This window comes from Rhinoraja longicauda, chromosome 36, assembly GCF_053455715.1.
Source record: "Rhinoraja longicauda isolate Sanriku21f chromosome 36, sRhiLon1.1, whole genome shotgun sequence".
NCBI lineage: Eukaryota > Metazoa > Chordata > Chondrichthyes > Rajiformes > Arhynchobatidae > Rhinoraja > Rhinoraja longicauda.
In genome coordinates, this window is record NC_135988.1 from 5,019,643 (window position 1) to 5,047,252 (window position 27,610).

Here is a 27,610-nt window from a genome sequence, read left to right on the forward strand (position 1 = left end):
CATGCCCATTCACGTGAATGTACCAACTACATGTTGGACCTCAACACACAGGAAGTTTCCCAGTTGGAAAGTGGTTGTTTCTGAAACAAAGATGGATGGGTGCTGCAAGTGAAAGTCAGTGGAGGCTTATTTAAAACTTTTAGTTTTGCAGTTCCCTGCTTTCATAAGCCATTCGGAGCTCACAACTAGCACCCTCGAGAACCTCTCTTGCCCAGACCACCCCTCCTCCATATACATCATCCATGATCACCCCACCCACCCTCTAAGCACCACACTCCAGACCTCTCGCTCTTCAACCTTACCACAGTCTTTGTTTGTCCATCTGCCTCTACCTCTCTATCTTAGTTCTATTCTACCTCTCTCTCTCTCTCTCTCTCTCTCTCTCTCTCTCTCTCTCTCTCTCTCTCTCTCTCTCTCTCTCTCTCTCTCTCTCTCTCTCTCTCTCTCTCTCTCTCTCTCTCTCTCTATCCGTTGCTCTGTCTGACTATCTACCTGTTTGTTTTCTCTCTCTCTCTCTCTCTCTCTCTCTCTCTCTCTCTCTCTCTCTCTCTCTCTCTCTCTCTCTCTCTCTATCCGTTGCTCTGTCTGACTATCTACCTGTTTGTTTTTTCTCTCTCTCTCTCTCTCTCTCTCTCTCTCTCTCTCTCTCTCTCTCTCTCTCTCTCTCTCTCTCTGTCTCTCTGTCTCTCTCCCTCTGCCTCTCTCTCTCTGTCTCTCTCTCTCTGTCTCTCTCTCTCTCTCTCTCTCTCTCTCTCTCTCTCTCCCTCTCTCTCTCTTTCTCTCTCTGTCTCTCTATGTCTCTCTCTCTGTATGTATATATATATATATATATATATATATAGTGTGTGCATGCATATAATATATAACATATAATATGCATACATAATATATAATATACAATACATGTGTATGATATTTATAATATAAAATATATATGATTTTAGATATAATTTATATAGATGTGTCTATCTCTCACTTATATCTATATACATATATATATCAGTCTGAAGAAGGGTCTCGACCCAAAACGTCACCCGTTCCTTCTCTCCTGAGATGCTGCCTGACCCGCTGAGTTACTCCAGCATTTTGTGATACCTTCTATATATAGATACACACACACACACACACACACACACACACACACACACACACACACACACACACACACACACACACACACACACACACACACACACACACACATATATGTGTATATCCTTATCCATCTAAGTTTCTTTCTCTCCCGATGTCTAGTATGTATTTCAATTTAATAACCAGCTCCTTCAGCCAGTTCCTTCAATGTTTATTTGGCATTGTCACCCATGTAACTTTGCCTTTGTGCCTGCTGGCAGTCTGGTCCGTACACAATCACCATCTTACTTTATTAGCCAAGCATGTTTTGCAACATACGAGGAATGTCACTGGCCGTGGCAGTGCACGGTGTGAACTGTGCCGAGCCTTCAATGTCACGCCCTCTGGTTCAGCTCCCGTTAAGCTTATTATCATCCGATGATTGACCCGATGATGATAATGATTAATAATAAGCCCTTAATACGAAGCAACTGTCTCTCGTCTCGTCGCCAGCAATCCCACTGTGGCAGGCGTGAAGGAGAGGAATGAAGACCTTTCTGTTAACGGGGGTGATGGTCCTTTTCCTAGCCCAAGGTATGTACAGTGATTCTTTATTCCAACAGTTTTTAGCTGTTGCTTGCTCATTCCCACTTTACTTCAACCACTCAATCCAATCACCATTGCCATGCTTGATACACATGGGCAGGGCGGTCAAAAAGGCATTTGGCACATTGGCCTTCATCAGTCAAGAGTATTGAGCTTGGGCATCCGGAGGTCATGTTGCAGTTGTATAAGACGTTGGTGAGGCCGCATTTACAGAATAACAACTGGTTCAGTTCCAGGCACCATGTTACAGGAAAGATGTTGTCAAGCTGGAAAGGGTACAGAGTAGATTTACGAGGATGTTGCCAGGACTAGAGGGTGTGAGCTATAGGGAGAGGTTGAGTAAGCTGGGTCTCTATTCCTTGGAGCACAGGAGGTTTTAGGGGTGATCTTATAGATGTGTATAAAATCATGAGAGGAATAGATCGGGTAGACGCACAGAGTCTCTTGCCCAGAGTAGGTGAATCGAGGACCAGAGGTGAAGGGGAAAAGATTTAATAGGAATCTGAGGGGGTAACCTTTTCACACGAAATGGTGGTGGGTGTATGGAACGAGATGCCAGTTGTGGCTGGGACTATCCCAACATTTAAGAAGCAGGTACATGGATAGGACAGGTTTGGAGGGATACGGGCCAAACATGGGCAGGTGGGACTAGTGTAGATGGGGCATGTTGGCCGGTGTGGGCAAGTTGGGTCTGTAGAGTCATAGAGTGATACAGCGAGGAAACAGGCCCTTCGGCCCAACTTGCCCACACCGGCCAACATGTCCCAGCTACACTAGTCCCACCTGCCAGCATTTGGTCCATATCCATCCAAACCTGTCCTATCCATGTACCCGTCTAACTGTTTCTTAAACGTTGGGATAGTCCCAGCCTCAACTACCTCCTCTGGAACCTTGTTCCATACACCCACCACCCTTTGTGTGAAAAGGTTAGCCCTCAGATTCCTATTAAATCTTTTCCCCTGTCACCTTGAACCTATGTCCCCTGGTCCTCGATTCCCCTACTCTGGGCAAGAGACTCTGTGCATCTACCCGATCTATTCCACTCATGATTTTGTACACCTCTATAAGATCTCCCCTCATCCTCCTGCGCTCCAAGGAATAGGGACCCAGCCGAAGGGGGTGTTTCCACACTGTTTCACTCTATGACTCTACATCAATGACACTCAGTGACAATGCTCTGTGGAACAGGACACTAACGTTCATTTTAAGATGAACTTCTTTTTAAACAAGGTTGGTTGGATGTGAAATATGCTCCGTGCAAACTTGCAGTAACACAGGTCGTCTTGCGATGAACACAGTCACAAAACGTTTTCACCTTCGAAAGACAGCAGGCTTTCGGAATGTTCCCATTGGAATGAACGACCCACATCAAAAAAGGTGTGGGATTAATTATGAGCATCGTTGGCATCGTTGACATTAAAGGAAATATCTGTGGTGACCTTGAATCATGAAAGTGAGGTGAGCAGATTCCGATAGTTTGCAGTTTTATAGTGTTGGGATACAGCACAGAAACAGGCCCATCAACCCACCCACTCCGCACCGACCAGCGATCCCCGCGCACTAACACTTCCGTACACACACTGGGGACAATTTATATTTATACCAAGCCAATTAACCTACAAACCTGTACGCCTTTGGAGTGTGGGAGGAAACCGAAGATCTTAGAGAAAACCCACGCAGGTCACGGGGAGAACGTACAAACTCCGTACAGACGGCGCCCGTAGTCGGGATCGAACCCGGGTCTCCGGCGCTGCATTCGCTGTAAGGCGGCAACTCTACCGCTGCGCCACCGTGGTCACGCTGGTGCCATGGTGTCGTGATAACAAGTGCTTTGGTTTATTTTTGTATCTAGATGCAATGAGATATTTAGTTTTGCGTACCATCCATGCATGTCACGGCAAGTATGAGTAGAGCAGGTGGTGCAAATAGAGAAACAAAACTCAGTGCAGGATATGGTTTTAAAAAGTAGAAAACAAAGAAGTGCAGATGCACAAAAGGACACAAAGTGCTGGAGTAACTCAGTAGGTCAGGCAGCGTCTCTGGAGAACATGGATAGGTGACGTTTCACAGAGTGCTGGAGTGACTCAGTAGGTCAGGCAGTGTCTCTGGAGAACATGGATAGGTAACGTTTCACAGAGTGCTGGAGTGACTCAGTAGGTCAGGCAGCGTCTCTGGAGAACATGGATAGGTGACGTTTCACAGAGTGCTGGAGTGACTCAGTAGGTCAGGCAGTATCTGTGGAGAACATGGATAGGTGACGTTTCACAGAGTGCTGGAGTGACTCAGTAGGTCTGCCTCTAATGTGTCCAATCCCCTAATTATCTTATATGTTTCAATAAGATCCCCCCTCATCCTTCTAAATTCCAGTGTATACAAGCCCAATCGCTCCAGCCTTTCAACATACGACAGTCCCGCCATTCCGGGAATTAACCTAGGGAACCTACGCTGCACGCCCTCCATAGCAAGAATATCCTTCCTCAAATTTGGAGACCAAAACTGCACACAGTACTCCAGGTGCGGTCTCACCAGGGCCCGGTACAACTGTAGAAGGACCTCTTTGCTCCTATACTCAACTCCTCTTGTTACGAAGGCCAACATTCCATTGGCTTTCTTCACTGCCTGCTGTACCTGCATGCTTCCTTTCATTGACTGATGCACTAGGACACCCAGATCTCGTTGAACTCCCCCTCCTCCTAACTTGACACCATTCAGATAATAATCTGCCTTTCTATTCTTACTTCCAAAGTGAATAACCTCACACTTATCTACATTAAACTGCATCTGCCATGTATCCGCCCACTCACACAACCTGTCCAAGTCACCCTGCAGCCTTATTGCATCTTCCTCACAATTCACCTATCCATGTTCTCCACAGATGCTGCCTGACCCACTGAGTTACTCTAGCACCCTGTGAAACGTCACCTATCCATGTTCTGCACAGATGATGCCTGACCCACTGAGTTACTCCAGCACCCTGTGAAACGTCACCTATCCATGTTCTCCAGAGATGCTGCCTGACCCGCTGAGTTACTCCAGCACTCTGTGTCCTTTCTTATATGGTGGGCAGCATGCAATCAAAAACATTATACTGTAGCTCAGCGGGACAGATAGCATCTCTGACGTTCCAGGTCGAGACCCTTCAATGATTGTGTGTCTATCCACGGATTAAACCAGCATGTGAAGTTCCTTCCTACACAGCTTTCCACTGAATCTCGGTACACGTGGCAATCTGCCAATTGTTCCTCAGTAGACACAGAGTGCTGGAGTAACTCAGCGGGACAGGCAGCATCTCAGGACAGAAGGAAGGTTTCGGGTCGAGACCCTTCTATGTGTGTGTCTATCTTCGGTTTAAACCAGGGTCTCGACCCAAAACTTCACCCGTTCCTTCTCTCCAGAGACGCTGCCAGTCCCGCTGAGTTTCCCCAGCATTTTGAGTCTACCTTCAGTTTAAACCAGCACCTGCCATTCCTTCCTACACAACTGTTCCTGGGTGTTTTCTGCTTGCCCCCCCTCTTGTTGCATGCAGGCGAGGCGCTGAAATCAAGCCAATTAACCTACAAACCAAGCCAATTAACCTACAAACCTGTACGCCTTTGGAGTGTGGGAGGAAACCGAAGATCTTAGAGAAAACCCACGCAGGTCACGGGGAGAACGTACAAACTCCGTACAGACGGCGCCCGTAGTCGGGATCGAACCCGGGTCTCCGGCGCTGCATTCGCTGTAAGGCGGCAACTCTACCGCTGCGCCACCGTGGTCACGCTGGTGCCATGGTGTCGTGATAACAAGTGCTTTGGTTTATTTTTGTATCTAGATGCAATGAGATATTTAGTTTTGCGTACCATCCATGCATGTCACGGCAAGTATGAGTAGAGCAGGTGGTGCAAATAGAGAAACAAAACTCAGTGCAGGATATGGTTTTAAAAAGTAGAAAACAAAGAAGTGCAGATGCACAAAAGGACACAAAGTGCTGGAGTAACTCAGTAGGTCAGGCAGCGTCTCTGGAGAACATGGATAGGTGACGTTTCACAGAGTGCTGGAGTGACTCAGTAGGTCAGGCAGTGTCTCTGGAGAACATGGATAGGTAACGTTTCACAGAGTGCTGGAGTGACTCAGTAGGTCAGGCAGCGTCTCTGGAGAACATGGATAGGTGACGTTTCACAGAGTGCTGGAGTGACTCAGTAGGTCAGGCAGTATCTGTGGAGAACATGGATAGGTGACGTTTCACAGAGTGCTGGAGTGACTCAGTAGGTCAGGCAGTATCTGTGGAGAACATGGATAGGTGACGTTTCACAGAGTGCTGGAGTGACTCAGTAGGTCAGGCAGCATCTGTGGAGAACATGGATAGGTGACGTTTCAGGTCAGGACCAATCAGACTGAACAAGGGTCTTGTCCTGAAAACGTCACCTGCCCATGTTCTCCAGGGATGCTGCCTGACCTGCTGAGTTACTCCAGCACTCTGTGAAACGTCACAATAGACAATAGACAATAGACAATAGGTGCAGGAGTAGGCCATTCAGCCCTTCGAGCCAGCACCGCCATTCAATGCGATCATGGCTGATCACTCTCAATCAGTACCCCGTTCCTGCCTTCTCCCCATACCCCCTAACTCCGCTATCCTTAAGAGCTCTATCCAGCTCTCTCTTGAAAGCATCCAACGAACTGGCCTCCACTGCCTTCTGAGGCAGAGAATTCCACACCTTCACCACCCTCTGACTGAAAAAGTTCTTCCTCATCTCCGTTCTAAATGGCCTACCCCTTATTCTTAAACTGTGGCCCCTTGTTCTGGACTCCCCCAACATTGGGAACATGTTATCTGCCTCTAATGTGTCCAATCCCCTAATTATCTTATATGTTTCAATAAGATCCCCCCTCATCCTTCTAAATTCCAGTGTATACAAGCCCAATCGCTCCAGCCTTTCAACATACGACAGTCCCGCCATTCCGGGAATTAACCTAGTGAACCTACGCTGCACGCCCTCCATAGCAAGAATATCCTTCCTCAAATTTGGAGACCAAAACTGCACACAGTACTCCAGGTGCGGTCTCACCAGGGCCCGGTACAACTGTAGAAGGACCTCTTTGCTCCTATACTCAACTCCTCTTGTTACGAAGGCCAACATTCCATTGGCTTTCTTCACTGCCTGCTGTACCTGCATGCTTCCTTTCATTGACTGATGCACTAGGACACCCAGATCTCGTTGAACTCCCCCTCCTCCTAACTTGACACCATTCAGATAATAATCTGCCTTTCTATTCTTACTTCCAAAGTGAATAACCTCACACTTATCTACATTAAACTGCATCTGCCATGTATCCGCCCACTCACACAACCTGTCCAAGTCACCCTGCAGCCTTATTGCATCTTCCTCACAATTCACCTATCCATGTTCTCCACAGATGCTGCCTGACCCACTGAGTTACTCCAGCACCCTGTGAAACATCACCTATCCATGTTCTCCAGAGATGCTGCCTGACCCACTGAGTTACTCCAGCACCCTGTGAAACATTACCTATCCATGTTCTCCAGAGATGCTGCCTGACCCGCTGAGTTACTCCAGCACTCTGTGTCCTTTCTTATATGGTGGGCAGCATGCAATCAAAAACATTATACTGTAGCTCAGCGGGCCAGATAGCATCTCTGACGTTCCAGGTCGAGACCCTTCAATGATTGTGTGTCTATCCACGGATTAAACCAGCATGTGAAGTTCCTTCCTACACAGCTTTCCACTGAATCTCGGTACACGTGGCAATCTGCCAATTGTTCCTCAGTCGACACAGAGTGCTGGAGTAACTCAGCGGGACAGGCAGCATCTCAGGACAGAAGGAAGGTTTCGTGTCGAGACCCTTCTATGTGTGTGTCTATCTTCGGTTTAAACCAGGGTCTCGACCCAAAACTTCACCCGTTCCTTCTCTCCAGAGACGCTGCCAGTCCCGCTGAGTTTCCCCAGCATTTTGAGTCTACCTTCAGTTTAAACCAGCACCTGCCATTCCTTCCTACACAACTGTTCCTGGGTGTTTTCTGCTTGCCCCCCCTCTTGTTGCATGCAGGCGAGGCGCTGAAATGCTACACGTGCGTTGCATCAAACGAGGAGGATTGTAACAGCCAGGGATCCATGCTCTGCCCACAGTTTGCAGACAGCTGTTCCATGATCACTGCTCCCAGTAAGTATGACAGGGTTGGGAACAGTGGGCCGCCATTGTTCATCGTAGCCACTTAGGGTTGCCAACCGTCCTGTATTAGCCGGGACATCCCGTACGAGACCGCCCTTGTCCCGTATTAGGCCTGGGGGACAGTGTAGGCCTGGACACTAGGCCTGGACACTTTAGGCCCGGACACTGTAGGCCCGGACACTGTAGGCCCGGACACTGTAAGCCCGGACACTATAGGCCTGGACACTGTAGGCACGGACACTGTAGGCCCGGACACTGTAGGCCCGGACACTGTAGGCCTGGACACTGTAGGCACGGACACTATAAGCCCGGACACTGTAGGCCTGGACACTGTAGGCACGGACACTGTAGGCCCGGACACTGTACGCCTGGACACTGTCGGCCTGGACACTGTAGGCCCGGACACTGAAGGCCCGGAAACTGTAGGCCCGGACACTGTAGGCACGGACACCGTAGGCCCGGACACTGAAGGCCCGGACACTGTAGGTCCAGACACTGTAGGCCCGGACACTGTAGGCCCGGACACTATAGGCCTGGACACTGTAGGCACGGACACTGTAGGCACGGACACTGTAGGCCCGGACACTGTAGGCCTGGACACTGTAGGCACGGACACTATAGGCCCGGACACTGTAGGCCTGGACACTGTAGGCACGGACACTGTAGGCCCGGACACTGTACGCCTGGATACTGTCGGCCTGGACACTGTAGGCCCGGACACTGAAGGCCCGGAAACTGTAGGCCCGGACACTGTAGGCACGGACACCGTAGGCCCGGACACTGAAGGCCCGGACACTGTAGGCCCGGACACTGTAGGCCCGGACACTGTAGGCCCGGACACTGTAGGCCCGGACACTGTAGGCCCGGACACTGTAGGCCCGGACACTGTAGGCCCGGACACTGTAGGCCCGGACACTGTAGGCACGGACACTGTAGGCCCGGACACTGTAGGCATGGACACTGTAGGCCCGGACACTGTAGGCCCGGACACTGTAGGCCCGGACACTGTAGGCCCAGACACTGTAGGCCCGGACACTGTAGGCCCGGACACTGTAGGCACGGACAATGTAGGCACGGACACTGTAGGCACGGACCCAGTAGGCCCGGACACTGAAGGCCTGGACACTAAAGGCCTGGACACTGTAGGCCCGGACAGTTTAGGCCCGGAGGCCCGGGTGCTGCCTAACTGCAGGTTGTGTAACAACCTGCCTCCCGGCCCGGGAGGCCGCCATTGGTGGAACTGGAGCACGTGGCCGCTGGCTGGGTGTGGTCATGTGGGGCGCGGGGCAGTGACGTCACCTTTTGTCCCTTATTTGGGAGTGAGGAAGTTGGGAACTCTGTAGCCACTGCCCCGGGCTGTGTTTCCCCGCCTGTTTACCTGGGGAGCTGAGCACAGGAAGGTCCCAACGCACGATCAGTGGCAACAAAATGCAGCACTTTTGTGCCTGTCTATGATTGTGCTCATATACAGTATGAGTTTACTGGAAATATCCTCCCCACATCCCCTTTATCCAGGCCTTGCACTATTCGGTAACTTTCAATAAGATTCACCTACCCCCATCGTTCTAAGCTCCAGCGAGTACAGGCCCAGTGCCATCAAACGCTCATCATAGTTTAACCCACTCATTCCTGGGATCATTCTCGTAAACCTCCTCTGGACCCTCTCCAGAGCCAGCACACCCTTCCTCAGATATGGGGCCCAAAATTGCTCGCAATATTCCAAATGCGGCCTGACCAGCGCCTTAGGCACGGATACTGTAGGCCCGGACACTGTAGGCCCGGACACTGTAGGCCCGGACACTGTAGGCCCGGGCACTGTAGGCCCAGACACTGTAGGCACGGACACTGTAGGCCTGGACACTGTAGACCCGGACACTGTAGGCACGGACACTGTAGGCCCGGACACTGTAGGCTCGGACACTGTAGGCCCGGACACTGTAGGCCCGGACACTGTAAGCACGGACACTGTAGGCCCGAACACTGTAGGCCCGGACACTGTAGGCCCGGACGCTGTAGGCCCGGACACTGTAGGCCCGGACAGTGTAGGCATGGACACTGTAGGCCCGGAGGCCCGGGCACAGCATTACATCTGTTTTCTTGTACAAGCTCCCTTGAAATAAATGCGAGCATTGAGTTTGCTTTCTTTACTACTGATTCGACTTGCATATTAACTTTTTGGGAATCCTGCACCAGCACTCCCAAGTCCTGTTGCACCTCCATTTCTGTGCCTGTTGTTTGAGTCTATGTGGTCTGTGGAGTTCCTGCAAGCAAGCTCTTCACTGTTCCTGTACCTCACTGTACGTGAACTTGGCAATAAACTTGACTTGACTTGAATCGATTTTCCTTAGCAGAGGAACAATGGGGGAATAGATTAGTTTAAAAGAAAGACGCAAAGTGCTGGAGTAACTCAGCAGGGACGGTTGCCAACTGTCCCGTATTAGCCAGCGAGCAAATTAAAATGGCTGCATAGGTTTGAAGAGGCAATTAATGTGGTGACGCAGGGCTTTTCAGAATCTTTGGCCCTCGGTTCAGAGCTGAGTTCTCATCTATCTTTAGAAACATAGAAACATAGAAACATAGAAAATAGGTGCAGGAGTAGGCCATTCGACCCTTTGAGCCAGCACCGCCATTCAATATGATCATGGCTGATCATCCAAAATCAGTACCCCGTTCCTGCTTTCTCCCCATATCCCTCGATTCCGTTAGCCCTAAGAGTTAAATCTAACTCTCTCTCTTGAAAACATCCAGTGAATTGGCCTCCACTGCCTTCTAGAAACATAGAAACATAGAAACATAGAAAATAGGTGTCGGAGGAGGCCATTCGGCCCTTCGAGCCAGCACCGCCATTCATTGTGATCATGGCTGATCGTCCACAATCAGTAACCCGTGCCTGCCTTCTCCCCATATCCCTTGATTCCACTAGCCCCTAGAGCTCCATCTAACTCTCTCTTAAATCCATCCAGTGATTTGGCCTCCCCTGCCCTCTGTGGCAGAGAATTCCACAAATTCACAACTCTCTGGGTGAAAAAGTTCCTTCTCACCTCAGTTTTAAATGGCCTCCCCTTTATTCTAGGACTGTGGCCCCTGGTTCTGGATTCGCCCAACATTGGGAACATTTTTTCCTGCATCTAGCTTGTCCAGTCCTTTTATAATTTTATATGTCTCTATAAGATCCCCTCTCATCCTTCTAATCTCCAGTGAATACAAGCCCAGTCTTTTCAAGGTTTCCTCATATGCCAGTCCCGCCATCCCAGGGATCAATCTCGTGAACCGACGCTGCACTGCCTCAATTACAAGGATGTCCTTCCTCAAATTAGGAGACCAAAACTGTACACAATACTCCAGATGTGGTCTTACCAGGGCCCTATACAACTGCAGAAGGTCCTCTTTACTCCTATACTGAAATCCTCTCGTTATGAAGGCCAACATTCCACTAGCTTTCTTCACTGCCTGCTGTACCTGCATGCCAACTTTCAGTGACTGGTGTACAAGGACACCCAGGTCTCGCTGCACCTCCCCCTTACCTAACCTGACACCATTGAGGTAATAATGGCAGAGAATTCCACAGATTTCACAAATCTCTGGCTGAAAATGTTTTTGCTCATCTCAGTCCTAAATGGCCAACCCCTTATTCTTAAACTGTGTGACCCCTGGTTCTGGACTCCCCCAAACATCGGGAACATTTTTCCTGCATCTAGCCTGTCCAATTCTATAAGAATTTTATATGTTTCTGTAAGATCCTCTCTCATCCTTCTACATTCCAGTGAATACAAGCCCAGTCGATCCATTCTTTCATCATATGTCAGTCCTGCCATCCTGGGAATTATATGATTCAACCAGACCAAGTGGACCCTTTGGGCCCAAATCTCTCCTCCATTGGTGCAGCACCCTCTCCTCCCCCCCCTCCCCCTCCCCCTCTCCCCCCTCCCCCTCCCTCCCCCCTCTTCCCCACCTCCCCCCCTTCCCCCCTCCCCCTCCTCCCCCTTCCCCCTCCTCCCCCTCCCTCCTCCCCCTCCCACCCCCTCCCCCTTCCACTACCATTTCCCCTCGCCCCCATTCCATCCCCCTCAACCCCCTTTATCCTCCCTCTTGCCCCCTCCCTCCCCCCCTCCCTCCCTAGGAGATAGATTTAAACTTTGAAATGTGAATAACTTTAAAAATATGACACCGATTTCAATGAAACTTCTTCCATTAGCACCAAAGGGACGACGGTGAGTAAGGTGGGCCTAACATTGTCGCGCTATCGTGTACCGTTTTGGCTGTAGTTCAGGAACAAACAAACAAACAAATGAAAGCTTTAGTGAAGTAGGTTGCGATCCTTATGTGTGTGTATGTGTTTGCTTGTGCTTTGTACCCAGACAGTGTGATCAAGTCCTGTTCGTACAAGGCCTTCTGTGACCATTCCCAGCTCGCCACCGGTGCGGTCAAGATGAACTGCTGCTTCACGGATGACTGCAACGGGCCGCTTCATGGCAGGAGCTCCAGCATTGGGAACAGAGGGACCCTGGTCTCCCACAACGCCCAGCTGCTCTTCAGTGCTTTCCTCGCGCACTGCCTCCTCTGCAGAGTTCAGAAGTGATGGCAGCAGAATCAGGCCATTCGGCCCATCGCGCCTACTCCGCCATTCAATCACCTGCTGCGACCTGCCTCCTCCCTCCTAACCCCATTCTCCGGACATTCTCCCCCGTAAAACCCCAGACACCCGTAACCGCTGTTGGGAAGTTTAGGGTTTGCCGACTGTCCCGTTATTAGCCGGGACATCCCGGATTTTTGGGCTACATTCGTTTGTCCCGCACGGGACCGCCCTTGTCCCCGTATTAGTAGGGGGTTGCCAACTTCCTCACTCCCAAATAAGGTGACAAAGGGTGACATCACCCGCTCCCGCGCGCCCCGCGCGACCTCACCCAGCCAGCGGCCACGTGCTCCCGCTCCACCAATGGCGGCCGCCATTGGTGGAGCGGGAGCACGTGGCCGCTGGCTGGGTGAGGTCATGCGGGGCGCACGGGGGCGGTGACATCACCCGTTGCCCCGTATTTGGGAGTGAGGAAGTCGGCAACTCTACCTCCTAACCCCGATCTCCGGCCTTCTCCCCTTAGCCCCTGACGCCCGTAACCACTGTTGGAAAACAGCGGAGTTTGTAACCAAGATCTTGTACGCCACCTTCACTGCTCCGTGAGGAAATGCATAGCTACGAAAGAAAATACCCAAATACACCAGAAGTGGGAATCCTTGCTTGTGCTCACCTGCAACTGAGCAGGTGCAATCTAATTTCTGAGATTAGATTCCAGGAGCATCAATAGATTCCATTTTCCAGAAACGCAGTTCACAACGCAAACTCCCACCAGGGTCCCCGCCCATGTCTAAACCTGCACCTCACGCTGCCATGGGAAAAGCGGCCAACATAATCACAGATGTCCCACCTCGCTCTTTCCTTCTTCTCCCTGCTCCCGTCCGACGTGCATTGGCTTGAAGGTACATTGGCTTTTGAACAGCTTCTTCCACTCTGTGATCAGCCTTCCGAACAGTCCTTCCATAAGCTAGGGTACTGTCCGATTCACCTCTGCCCAATTGCGGACATTGATTGAAAAGACTAGGCTTGTCCTAGTGCATCAGTCACTGAAAGGAAGCATGCAGAAGAAAGCCAATGGAATGTTGGCCTTCATAACAAGAGTAGTTGAGTATAGGAGCAAAGAGGTCCTTCTGCAGTTGTACCGGGCCCTAGTGAGACCGCACCTGGAGTGCTGTGTGCAGTTTTGGTCTCCAAATTTGAGGAAGGATATTCTTGCTATTGGGGGCGTGCAGCGTAGGTTCACTAGGTTAATTCCCGGAATGGCGGGACTGTCATATGTCGAAAGACTGGAGCGACTAGGCTTGTATACACTGGAATTTAGAAGGATGAGAGGAGATCTTATCGAAACGTATAAGATTATTAAGGGGTTGGACACCTTAGATGCAGGAAACATGTTCCCAATGTTGGGGGAGTCCAGAACAAGGAGCCACAGTTTAAGAATAAGGGGAATAAGGGAATCTGTGGAATTCTCTGCCTCAGAAGGCAGTGGAGGCCAATTCTCTGAATGCATTCAAGAGAGAGCTAGATAGAGCTCTTAAGGATAGCGGAGTCAGGGGGTATGGGGAGAAGGCAGGAACGGGGTACTGATTGAGAATGATCAGCCATGATCACATTGAATGTCGGTGCTGGCTCGAAGGGCCGAATGGCCTCCACCTGCACCTATTGTCTATTGTCTATTGTATTCACTGGAGTTTCAAAGGATGAGAGGGGATCTTATGGAGACCTATACAATTATAAAAGGACTGGACAAGCTAGATAGATGCAGGAAAAAATGTTCCCAATGTTGGGCGAGTCCAGAACCAGGGGCCACAGTCTTAGAATAAAGGGGAGTCCATTTAAAACTGAGGTGAGAAGGAACCTTTTTCACCCAGAGAGTTGTGAATTTGTGGAATTCTCTGCCACGGAGGGCAGTGGAGGCCAAATCACTGGATGGATTTAAGAGAGAGTTAGATAGAGCTCGAAGGGATAGTGGAATCAATAGATATGGGGAGAAGGCAGGCACGGGTTACTGATTGTGGATGATCAGCCATGATCACAATGAATGGCGGTGCTGGCTCAAAGGGCCGAATGGCCTCCTTTCTATGTTTCTATGTTTCTATGTTTCTATGTGTTTAAGAACTGGTGCACTACAATGCTGAGAACTATATTCTGCCACCTGTATCTTCCCCTTTGCTCTACCTTTGTACTTGAGTTTGACTTGACTGTATTTATGTGTAGTACATTTGATCTGTTTGGATAGCATGCAGAACAAAGATTCTCACTGTATCTTGATAAGCATTGATAATAAACCTGAACGTGAACCTGAACCTATTACATTGTGCATTTTATGTATACAACCAAGGATCAATTTCTTCTCATCGGGCCCCCGAGAAGCAGCTTCTCCGCTTTTCATTGCAGTTTTATCTGCGAACATTGTGGAACCTTAACGAACACACATTGGGCAAAATACCTGAACAACTCTTTGACGATCGCTGTGCATGATCCCAGAGGAAAAGTGAAGGTAGACGCAAAAATCTGGAGCGGGTCAGGCAGCATCTCTGGTGAGAAGAAATGGGCGACGGTTCAGGTCGAGACCCGTCTTCAGACTGAGAGTCAGGGTAGAGGGAAACAACAGGTACGGACGGTGATAGAGAGAGAGGCAGAACAAATGAATGAAAGATATGCAAAAACGTTACGATGATAGAAACATAGAAACACAGAAAATAGGTGCAGGAGTAGGCCATTCGGCCCATTGAGCCAGCACCACTATTCAATACGATCATGGCTGATCATCCAAAATCAGTACCCCGTTCCTGCTTTCTCCCCATACCCCTTAATTCCGTTAGCCCTAAGAGCTAAATCTAACGGAATCAAGGGATATTCAAGGAAAGATGATCAAGGAAAGGTAGAGCCCATAATGGTCCATTGTTGGCTGTGAACTGGGTGACCCCCTCCCCACTCACTCCATCTTCATTTAAAGGAAAGCAAGACTGCCTATCCTTGGTGTAAACCAGCATCTGTAGTTCCTTGTTTCTACATCTCCTTAAAGTCTGGAACTCTCCTTCCGAGAGTTCACTGAATCTGTGAGCACTGTGTCACCTGCAGATTTGAAAATTGTACAACCAAGGTATTAGTTTACATCAGGAAAGGCAGTGACTGCTGCCCCAATCTCTTGGGAACTCCAATGTACACTTCCTGCAGACTGAAAAAGAATCGTCTTTTACTGCAATAGTTTCCTGTTATGTTTCGATCTAACGCGGTGGGGCGGCGGGTCGAGCCGCTGCCTCACAGCGCCAGAGACCCGGGTTCCATCCTGACCTCGGGTGCAGTCTGTGTGGATTTGCACCTTCTCCCCGTGACTGCATGGGCTTCTCCAGATGCTCCGGTTTCCTCCCATATTCCAAAGACATGCAGGTTTGTGGGTTAATTGGCCCTCTGTAAAATTGGCTCTCAAATGTGTAGGAAGCAGATGCAAAAGCGAGATAACATAGAAGGGGTGATCGATGGTCAGTGTGGACTAGGTGGGCCGAAGGGCCTGTTTCCATGCTGTATCTCTAAATTAAACTATATTGCTTCACTCGTCATTCATTCAATGGTCTTCAATCTTGGTTGAGTTTTGAATTTCATGGTTCCACTATCTGTGTTTGTTTAGAAATACAGCAGGGAAACAGGCCCTTCGGCCCACCGGGCCCGTGCCGGCCAGCGATCCCCGCACACTAACACTATCCTACACACACTCGGGACAATTTACACTTATCCCAAGCCAAATAACCCACAAACCTGCACGTCTTTGGAATGTGGGAGGAAATGGAAGATTTCGGTGAAAACCCACGCAGGTCACGGGGAGAACGTACAAACTCCGTACAGACGGCGCCCGTAGTCGGGATCGAACCTGGGTCTCTGGCGCTGAAAGCGCTGTATAGCAGCAACTCTACCGCTGCGCCACCGTGCCGCACTCTATTGTGTACGGCTATATTAGTGTAGTTTGTTGCAGCACGAGTCTAAAACTTTAATACTAATTGCATTAGCTCACTGTAAAAGCAGCACTAATTTCACTAAACGCTATACAAATGTACACACTGCCTGTTTCTAAACGGTTGTAATGGAGTTACCAGTGACAATATTAGGTCAGACGATAGCGCAACAATGTTAGGCCCACCTTACTCACCGTCGTCCCTTTGGTGCTAATGCAAGAAGTCTCATTGAAATCGGTGTTCGATTTTTAAAGTTATTCACATTTTAAAGTTTAAATCTATCTCCTAGGGAGGGAGGGAGGGGGGGGGGATAAGGGGGGTTGAGGGGGATGGAGTGGGGGGAGGGGAAGGAGGAGGGGAAGGGGGAGAGGGGAAGGGGGGAGGGAAAGGAGGGAGGGGGGAGGTTAAGGGGGGTTGAGGGGGGTGGAGTGGGGGGAGGGGAAGGGGGAGGGGAAGGGGAGAGGGGAAGGGGGAGGGGAAGGAGGGAAAGGGGGGAGGGAAAGGGGGGAGGGGAAGGGGGGAGGGAAAGGAGGGAGGGGGGAGGATAAGGGGGGTTGAGGGGGATGGAGTGGGGGGAGGGGAAGGGGGGAGGGAAAGGGGGGAGGGGAAGGGGAGGGAAAGGAGGGAGGGGGGGAGGATAAGGGGGGTTGAGGGGGATGGAGTGGGCAGAGGGGAAGGGGGGAGGGGAAGGAGGGAGGGGGGAGGTTAAGGGGGGTTGAGGGGGGTGGAGTGGGGGGAGGGAAAGGAGGAGGGGAAGGGGAGAGGGGAAGGAGGGAGGGGAAGGAGGGAGGGGGGAGGTTAAGGGGGGTTGAGGGGGGTGGAGTGGGGGGAGGGAAAGGGGGAGGGGAAGGGGAGAGGGGAAGGGGGAGGGGAAGGAGGGAAGGGAAGGGGGGACAGGAAGAGGGAGGGGAGGGAGGAGGGGAGGAAAGGAGAGGAGAGGGTGCTGCACCAATGCAGGAGAGGTTTGGGCCCAATGGGTCCACTTGGTCTAGTCACCTTTGAAGTGTCCATTTTAAGGAATGAATCATTGCCTGCGACTTAATGGCTGACTGCGTGGAGCGTTAGGCACAAGTTGTGTCGCTGTTTGTGCCTTGCCGTTTCTTCGTGTTTCAGATCTCCACCTGCTCTTCAGCTGTGGGTGGTTGACGTTGGAGACGTGCATGGTGTTTGATGTTGATAACTGGCACGATACACTGTGTGGCAGGAAGCACCTGCCTTCTGCAAACGTTCCCTCTTTGGTAACCAAGCCACCCTTACTGATGGGCAAAGACAAGTCATCGTTCATCGTTCTGCCGGTGAAAGGTCACGAAGGGGACATCCCATCCCATCCCATCCCATCCCATCCCATCCCATCCCCCCGCGCCGACCACTACTGAAACGTGGAATAGGAAAATAACTGCAGATGCTGGTACAGATCGAAGGTAGACACAAAATGCTGGAGTAACTCAGTGGGTCAGGCAGCATCTCAGGAGAGAAGGAATGGGTGGTGTTTCGGGTCCAGAACCTTCACGTCACCCATTCCTTCTCTCCTGAGATGCTGCCTGACCCGCTGAGTTACTCCAGCATTTTCTGATGCCTCTGAAACATGGAAAATAGGTGCAGGAGCAGTAGGCCATTCGGCCCATTCCTGCTTTCTCCCCATAATCCCTTGATTCCCTTAGCCCTAAGAGCTGTATCTATTATCTCTCTTTTCAAAACATCCAGTGAATGTTTCTCTTCCGTGGCAGAGAATTCCACAGATTCACAACTTCTCTGGGTGAAGTGGCTTAGTTGTTGTACGTCTGCCCTCAGATAGAGTGTTAAAGCAGATTCATTCTGACACACCACGTGACCCTGCTGGACACGGGTTGAGGACATGGAATCCAAGAACGCGGACAACTGCTCCTGAAGGACCAAAATGTGGTTGCACACAGGGTTGCCAACTGTCCTGTATTAGCCGTGACATCCCGTATTTTGGGCTACATTGGTTTGTCCCGTACGGGACCGCCCTTGTCCCATATTAGCAGGGGTTGCCAACTTCCTCACTCCCAAATAAGGAACAAAGGGTGACGTCACTGCCCCGCGCCCCACGTGACCCTCACCCAGCCAGCGGCCACGTGCTCCTGCTCCACCAATGGCGGCCGCCCGGGCCGGGAGGCGTGTTGCCACGCAACCTCCGTTAGGCGGCGCCTGGGCCTCCGGGCCTACAATGTCCGGGCCTACAGCGGCCCCCGGGCCTACAGTGCCCGGGCCTACAGCGGCCCCCGGGCCTACAGTGCCCGGGCCTACGGTGCCCGGGCCTACAGTGTCCGGGCCTACAGTGTCCGGGCCTACAGTGTCCTGGCCTACAGTGTCCGGGCCTACAGTGTCCGGGCCTACACTGTCCCGGCCTACAGCGCCCCCCCGGGTCTAATACAGGACAAGGGACAAACCAATTTAGCCCAATAAACGGGATGTCCCGGCTAATACGGGACAGTTGGCGACCCTAGCTGTGGTTATTAATATATTGTTCATTAGGTGACCATTACAGGTGAGGTCAGCATGTAATGCCCAGCCCTATTTGCCCTCAGGATTAGGGGGTGAACCTCCTTCATCCACATCCTACAGATGTTTCCACTGGTGGGAGAGTCTAGGACTAGAGGCCACAGCCTCAGAATTAAAGGACGTTCTTTTAGGAAGGAGATGAGGAGGAATTTCATTAGTCAGAGGGTGGTGAACCTGTGGAATTCTTTGCCACAGAGGGCTGTGGAGGCCAAGTCAGTAGATATTTTTAAGGCCGAGATAGATAGATTCTTGATTAGTACGTGTGTCAGAGGTTATGGGGAGAAGGCAGGAGAATGGGGTTTGGAAGGAGAGATAGATCAGCCATGATTGAATGGCGGAATATACTTGATGGGCCGAATGGCCTAATTCTGCTCCTATCACTTATGATCTTATGATCAACCGCTGCAGTCCTTCTGGTGAACGTGCTTCCGCAGTGCTGGAAAAAAGACACAAAGTGCTGGAGTAACTCAGCGGTTCAGGCAGCATCTCTGGGAAACATGAATAGATGACGTTTCGCGTCGGGACCGTTCTCCCGACCTTACCTGTGTTCACCTGTTACCTGCCATGTTTTGTCCTGCCTCTCCTCTCTTCCACCTTCCTTTCCTCCCCCCCCCCCGCTTACAACCAGTCTGAAGGAGGATCTCGACCGAAACGTCACCTATCCATGTTCCCCAGAGATGCTGCCTGACCCAGTGAATTACTCCAGCACTTTGTGTCCTTCTGTGTTAGCCAGCGTCAGTAGTTCCTTATTTCTACAGGGAGTTCTGAGATTTAGATGGAGGGGCAGCGAAATATCTCCGAGTCTGGTTGGCGCGTGAGTTGGAGGGGAACCAGTGGGCGGTGGTGTTCCATGTGCCTGCCTCCCTTGTCCTCCTTGGTGTTGGAGTGATGATAATGGGGGGCACGGTGGCGCAACGGTAGAGTTGCCGCCTTACAGCGAATGCAGCGCCGGAGACTCAGGTTCGATCCTGACTACGGGTGCTGTACTGTAAGGAGTTTGCACGTTCTCCCCGTGACCTGCGTGGGTTTTCTCCGAGATCTTCGGTTTCCTCCCACACTCCAAAGACGTACAGGTATGTAGGTTAATTGACTGGGTAAATGTAAAAATTGTCCCTAGTGGGTGTAGGATAGTGTTAATGTGCGGGGATCGCTGGGCGGCGCGGATTTGGTGGGCCGAAAAGGCCTGTTTCCGCGCTGTATCTGAAATATGAAAATAATAAAAATATGATGGTAGACACAAAATGCCGGAGTAACTCAACGGGTCAGGCAGTATCTCGGGAGAGAAGGAATGGGTGACGTTTCGGGTTGAGACCCAAAGGGTCTCCCGAGATGCTGCCTGACCCGCTGAGGTCTGAAGAAGGGTCTTGACCCGAAACGTCACCCATTCCTTCTCTCCCGAGATGCTGCCTGTCCCGCTGAGTTACTCCTACATTTTGTGTCTACCTTCGATTTAAACCAGCATCTGCAGTTTTTTTTCCCTATATATATATATATGATCTGGGACATATGACAATATAACACTCTTGACTCTTGGCCAGCATTTTCAATGGTTCGCTGGTGCTTTTATTGTCACGTGTGCACAGAGAAATTATTTTCTTACAATCAGTCCAGTAGAGTATTGCCGTACCTAAGTTCGGAGTTTGTACGTTCTACCCGTGACCTGCGTGGGTTTTCTCCGAGATCTTCGGTTTCCTCCCACACTCCAAAGACGTACAGTATGTAGGTTAATTGACTGGGTAAATTTTTTTTAAAAATTGTCCCTAGTGTGTGTCGGATAGTGTTAATGTGCGGGGATCGCTGGGCGGCGCAGACTCGGTGGGCCGAAGGGCCTCTTTCCGCGCTGTATCTCTAAATCTAAAATCTAAGCACATCCCCGAATACAAATTGTACAGAAATAGTCCCCCGAGCCTGCGTACAAGAGGGGCCATGTTTTGGCGCCATTTTCAGAGTCCAGTCTATGCTCTAGGTACCATAGACCTAGAGTAGGTGCGCGTTCCAGGCGAGCCCCAGGCTTTTGCAGGGCCTCCAGCCGTCACCTTCCCTGGTCAACCAGCGAAGGATAGCGGAGTGAGGGGGTATGGGGAGAAGGCAGGAACGGGGTACTGATTGAGAGTGATCAGCCATGATCGCATTGAATGGCGGTGCTGGCTCGAAGGGCTGAATGGCCTCCTCCTGCACCTATTGTCTATTGTCTATTGAACCCACGTCCCTCTTCTCGCCCGTCCACCTTTGTTCCCCGGGCCCCCTCCCGCCCCCCCAGCGGCCGAGCTCAAGGGCGCGGTGGGCCAGAACCACCCAAGGGAAGGTTGGCAAAATGGATGGCGTCAGCGCCTGATCTCAGCGGCGTTTCACAGCTGCGGACTCAAATCGAGAGCTCAGCGTTTGATTTCCCTTTGGATTTGAGGAAGTGCAATTCGTCAGCATGAGTAAGCGAGGAAGGATTTTCTGCCCCAGCGTTTTCAGAAGAGGGCAGGAGAAATCAAGTGTATTTGGTGGGTGTGTTGAGTTATTCATCATGTGGTAAACAAGGACATGTGCCATTAATTCAGCCGCTTCTCAGAATACAGGAACAAAATCCCATGAGTTCACGTGTCATTAAAGTGTGACCCAGAAACACAGCTCGGGCAGGGTGGAGGAAATGGAGTACAGGCACGGTGGCGCAGTGGTAGAATAGCTGCCTCACAGCTCCAGAGACCCGGGTTCAACCCTGACTACGGATGCTGTCTGCGTAGAATTTGAACGTTCTCTCCGTGACCGCGTGGGTTTTAGTTTTAGTTTTTAGTTTTAGTTTTTAGTTTTAGAGATACAACGCGGAAACAGGCCCTTCGGCCCACCGGGTCCGCGCCGACCAGCGATCCCAGCACATTAACACCATCCTACACCCATTAGGGACAATTTTCTTTTACATTTACCAAGCCAATTAACCTACAAACCTGCATGTGTTGGAAAATAACTGTAGATGCTGCTTTAAATCGAAGGTAGACACAAAATGCTGGAGTAACTCAGCGGGTCAGGCAGCATCCCAGGAGAGAAGGAATGGGTGACGTTTCGGGTCAAGATCCTTCTTCAGACCCTTCTGCACGTCTTTGGAGTGTGGGAGGAAACCGAAGGTCTTGGAGAAAACCCACGCAGGTCACGGGGAGAACGTACAAACTCCGTACAGGCAGCGCCCGTAGTCGGGATCGAACCCGGGTCTCCGGCGCTGCATTTGCTGTAAAGCAGCAACTCTACCGCTGCGCCACCGTGACCGCGTGGGTTTTCTCCGGGTGCTCCGGTTTCCCCCCACATTCCAAAGTCATACAGGTTTGTAGGTTAATTAGCATCTGGATTATTGCCTCAAATGTGTGGAAATGTGAAAGTGGGCGTCTGTAAAATTGTAAACATTGTCGCTAGTATGTATTATGTTGCTTGTGTACAGAATGATTGCTGTTCGGCGTGGACTTGGTGGGCCAAAGGACCTTTTAAACATTGTCGCTAGTATGTAGGATAGTGCCAGTGTACAGGTTGATCGCCGGTCGGCACGGACTCGATGGGCCGAAGGACCTGTTTCCCTGATGTACGTCTAAAGTCTAAAGACGCCATTGAAACTGGGGAGGAACACTCCCATATGCAGAAGGAGGGGAGGAAAGTAGTGAAGAAAATGTCAGCGTAATCAATAGAAATGGATAGGGAGGTTTAGAGGGATATGGGCCAAAAGCGGGCAAGTGGCGCCAAAACATGGCGCCTCGCACACAGGCTCAGGGGACTATTTCTGGACATTTCAGGGGCGTGGCTGTGCTCTGCAGCTGCGGCTCACCGGCAGTCTCTCTGTTTTTTTTTTGTTTTTTGTCATTGTAGTCGCTAAATGTACGTTTTGTTTTATTTTTAACTCTGTGTATGTAGGGGGGTGGTGGGGGGGGTTGGGGGAAACCTTTTTTCAAATCTCCTCCTCAACGGAGATGCGACCTTTACCGTGTCGTATCTCCGTTCGCGCTACGGCCTAACATCGTGGAGTCGGCGGCCTCCAGCTGGGATCGACCTCAAAGACTCCGGTCGCATGGCCTGGACTTACCATCTCGGAGGCTTCGGCCGTGGGCCCTGCAGACCGCAACATCGGGAGTTCGCAGGTCCCTGGCTGGCGACCGGCTTTCGGGAGCTCCAGCCGTAGCAGCTTCGACCGCCCCGGAGCGCGAGGTATGATCAACCCGCTCGCAGGCCCTTCATCGCCCTGCGTGACCTGGCCGCGGCACTTTCCATCGCCCGGTGGGGGCTCAGGACTTTCATCGGCCTGCTCGGCTCGGCCCTGGGACTTTCCATCGCCCGGTGGGGGCTTCAAAAAGTTGGGAGCCTCGATCACCTCGTGGCACCACGGGAGAAGAACGAGGAGGAGATAAGACTTTGCCTTCCATCACAGTGAGGGTATGCCTAGAGCAATCACTGTGATGGCTGTTTGTGTAAAAAATTATATCTGTGTGTCTTGTGCTTTTTAATGTCTACTGCCGGACCCTGACGTGAGAGGACGCTGGCGTTGTGTATTCGCCGCTTTTCCGTCAGGATAGTTTGTCTGTTAGTTTCTATGTTAATTGTTTTTGTAAAGCGCTTTGAGCATGCGATAAGGCGCTATATAAAATAAATGAAATATTATTATTATTATTATAATGGTCGGCATGGACGAGATGGGACGAAGGGCCTGTTTTCGTGCTGTATGACTCTATAACTGTGGAAAGACCGGGCTTTTCTTCACTGGAGTTTAGAAGGAAGAGAGGGGACCTTAGAGAAACGTATAAAATTATAAAAGGACTGGACAAGCTAGATGCAGGGAAAATGATCCCAATGTTGGGGGAGTCCAGAAACAGGGGCCACACAGTCTAAGAATAAAGGGGAGGCCATTTAAAACTGAGATGAGAAAAAACTTTTTCACCCAGAGAGTTGTGAATTTGTGGAATTCTCTGCCACAGAGGGCAGTGGAGGCCAATTCACTGGATGAATTTAAAAGAGAGTTAGATAGAGCTCTAGGGGCTAGTGGAATCAAGGGATACAGGGGGAAGGCAGGCATGGGTTACTGATTGTGGATGATCAGCCATGATCACAATGAATGGTGGTGCTGGCTCGAAGGGCCAAATGGCCTCCTCCTTTACCCATTTTCTGTTTACTATGTTTAACTGCAGCCTCACAGCTCCAGCAACTCGGGGTCGATCCTGACCTCCTCTGCTGCCTGTGTGGAGTTTGCATGCTCTGCCTGTAACCATGTGGGTTTCCCCCCGAGTGCTCCGGTTTCCTCCCTCGTCCCAAAGAAAGGTGGGCCTGTGGGTTAACCGGCCTCCATAAATGGCACTCGTCTTAGAGACACAGCGCGGAAACAGCTGTAACATAGAACCCATGGTTGACGCGGGCTCAGTGGGCCGAAGGGCCTGTTTCAAGGCTGTATCTCTAAACCAAATGCAAAACCAAAACCTTCCACAGATGCTGCCTGACCTGTTCAGTGTTACCGGCATTTTCTGTTTTTAGCTCAGATTTCCATCATCTGCAGCGTTTTGATTCTCCATCCGGATAATCTGTTCTCTATGACGTAAAGCGGGAATGACGGCTGGAACGCCGGAATACGACTGTGCTCTACTTCAAAATACAAGGCAGATCAAGTCAAGTTGAGTTTCTAGTCATATGCACAAGTACAGTGAGGTACAGGGACAATGAAACTCACGCTTACAGCAGGGCCTCAGACCACATAGACTCAGACAACACTGTAGACTGATGGGACTCAAGGCTGATAAATCCCCAGGGCCTGATGGTCTGCATCCCAGGGTGCTTAAGGAGGTGGCTCTAGAAATTGTGGACGCATTAGTGATTATTTTCCAATGTTCTATAGATTCCGGGTCAGTTCCTGTGGATTGGAGGATAGCTAATGTTATCCCACTTTTCAAGAAAGGAGGGAGAGAGAAAACGGGAAATTATAGACCAGTTAGTCTGACATCAGTGGTGGGGAAGATGATGGAGTAAATTATAAAAGACGAAATTGCGGAGTATTTGGATAGCAGTAACGGGATCGTTCCTAGTCAGCATGGATTTACGAAGGGGAAATCATGCTTGACTAATCTACTGGAATTTTTTGAGGATGTAACTAGGAAAATTGACAGGGGAGAGCCGGTGGATGTGGTGTACCTCGACTTTCAGAAAGCCTTCGACAAGGTCCCACAAAGGAGATTGGTGGGCAAAATTAGAGCACATGGTATTGGAGGTAGGGTACTGACATGGATAGAAAGTTGGTTGACAGACAGAAAGCAAAGAGTGAGGATAAATGGGTCCCTTTCAGAATGGCAGGCAGTGACTAGTGGGGTACCGCAAGGCTCGGTGTTGGGACCGCAGCTCCACCTACTACTCTCAAATAATTCACTCTGGCTCCGGAAACCCAAAAACACTCTTCTCTACAATAAACAAACTCCTCAGCCCCCTGGACACCATCTCCCAATCATTCACAGTTGACAAATGCACCACTTTCCTTTCATTCTTCCAAAGCAAAATAGACAACATCTACAGCACCTTAACCACCAACGCACCTGCTCCCCCTCAAACCACCTGCCCCCCCTTATCCTGTCAGCCCCTGCCTCAGTTCTCCCCAGTCTCCACCACCGACCTCTCTGACCTCTTCACAGGAATAAAAACTGCCACCTGCTCTCTGGACCCCATCCCCTCCAGCTTTGTCAAGGCCTGCCTTCCTGCTCTCTCTCCACTTATCACTGCAACAATAAACTCCTCCCTGTCCACTGGCATCGTCCCTCCATCCCTCAAAATCGCTGCTGTCACCCCCATTCTGAAAAAACCTGGACTCAACCCTGACACCCCAAACAACTTCAGACCAATCTCCAACCTACCCTTTCTGTCCAAAGTTTTGGAACGTGCTGTAGCTTCCCAACTCAAATACCACCTCTCTACCAATAACCTGTATGAAACTTTCCAATCCGGATTCCGCTCCAACCACTGTACTGAAACTGCGCTCCTCAAAATCACAAACGACATTCTCCTCTCCTCCGACGCTGGCAACCTCAACATCCTCATCCTACTTGACCTCAGCGCCGCCTTTGTCACCATAAATCACTCCATTCTCCTCACCCGACTTGAAACCTCCTTTAACATCACCGGCACAGCCCTATCCTGGTTCAAATCTTACCTCTCTGACAGACACCAGTTCATCTCCATTAATATCTGTAAATCCCCCACTGCTCCCCTCCCCCAAGGTGTCCCCCAAGGCTCAGTCCTTGGCCCCCTCCTCTTCATCCTCTACCTGTTCCCCCTTGGTCAATTAATCCGCCGTCATGGTCTCAACTTCCACTGCTTCGCCGATGATATCCAGCTCCTCATCTCCACCAAGTCAATCTCCCCCACCACACACTCTACACTGACAAACTGCATCACTGAAATAAAATCTTGGCTTCAATCAAATTTCCTCAAACTCAATTGCAACAAATCTGAAATCATCATCATTGGTCCAAAAACGCTCACCAAATCCATCCAAAACTTCATCCTCAATATTGATGGTCTCCCAGTATCCACCTCACCTCACATCCGGAATCTTGGAATCATCTTTGATCAAACCCTCTTCTTCGACAAACACATCAAACACATCACAAAGACAGCCTTCTTCCACCTCAAAAACATTGCCCGTCTCCGTCCATGCCTCTCCTCCACAGCTGCAGAAACTCTCATCCACGCCTTCATCACCTCCCGTCTGGACTACTGCAACAGCCTCCTCTATGGCGCACCCTCAAAAATCATCAGTAAAATTCAATACATTCAAAACTCCGCTGCCCGTCTACTCACCCACACCCCGATCCGTGACCATATCACCCCCGTCCTTTACAAACTCCACTGGCTCCCCATCCCCCAGAGAATCCAGTACAAAATCCTCCTCATGACCTACAAAGCCCTCCATAACCTGGCCCCATCCTACCTGACCGACCTCCTCCACAGGCACACTCCCACCTGCACCCTCCGCTCTGCTGCTGCCAATCTCCTATCCCCCCACATCCGGACCAAACTCAGATCCTGGGGGGACAGGGCTTTCTCCATCGCTGCTCCCACCCTATGGAACTCACTACCCCAAACCGTCAGAGACTCCTCCACACTCACCACATTCAAAACATCACTGAAGTCTCACCTGTTCAGCACTGCCTTCAACCACTGAAGGTCACCTCACCTTCTGTCTCCTTTCTCTGTTCGTTTACTTATTTATCTATTTATTCACTTCCCTATGTTCTCTAAATCCCTGTAAAGCGTCTTTGAGTATATGAAAAGCGCTATATAAATGTAATGTATTATTATTATTATTATTATTTACAATATACATCAATGACTTGGATGAAGGGATTAAAAGTACCATTAGCAAATTTGCAGATGATACAAAGCTGGGTGGCAGTGTGAACTGTGAGGAAGATGCTATGAGGTTGCAGGGTGACTTGGACAGGTTGTGTGAGTGGGCAGATGCTTGGCAGATGCAGTTTAATGTGGATAAGTGTGAGGTTAACCACTTTGGTGGTAAGAATAGGAAGGAAGATTATTATCTGAATGGTGTCAAGTTAGGAAAGGGGGACGTACAACGATATCTGGGTGTCCTAGTGCATCAGTCACTGAAAGGAAGCATGCAGGTACAGCAGGCAGTGAAGAAAGCCAATGGAATGTTGGCCTTCATAACAAGAGGAGTTGAGTATAGGAGCAAAGAGGTCCTTCTGCAGTTGTACAGGGC

At 50.5% G+C, this 27,610-nt stretch overlaps 1 protein-coding gene across 1 annotated transcript; it reads left to right on the top strand.

Moving 5' to 3' along the window:
- The first annotated feature begins 1,490 nt into the window (after positions 1–1,490).
- LOC144610370 (uncharacterized) lies at positions 1,491–12,694 on the top strand. The gene is made up of 3 exons (XM_078428995.1): positions 1,491–1,665; positions 7,726–7,839; positions 12,207–12,694. Exons 1-3 carry the CDS (start codon positions 1,617–1,619, stop codon positions 12,425–12,427), a joined length of 384 nt encoding a protein of 127 aa, XP_078285121.1. The 5' UTR covers positions 1,491–1,616; the 3' UTR covers positions 12,428–12,694.
- The last annotated feature ends 14,916 nt before the right edge of the window (positions 12,695–27,610 follow it).

Bases quoted from the DNA above. Each gene is read 5' to 3' on its own strand.
- LOC144610370 (XM_078428995.1), top strand. From the start codon at position 1,617: ATGAAGACCTTTCTGTTAACGGGGGTGATGGTCCTTTTCCTAGCCCAA. The intron at 1,666-7,725 runs GTATGTACAGTG...TGTTGCATGCAG, and splicing joins GGTCCTTTTCCTAGCCCAAG to GCGAGGCGCTGAAATGCTAC. The intron at 7,840-12,206 runs GTAAGTATGACA...CTTTGTACCCAG, and splicing joins TTCCATGATCACTGCTCCCA to ACAGTGTGATCAAGTCCTGT.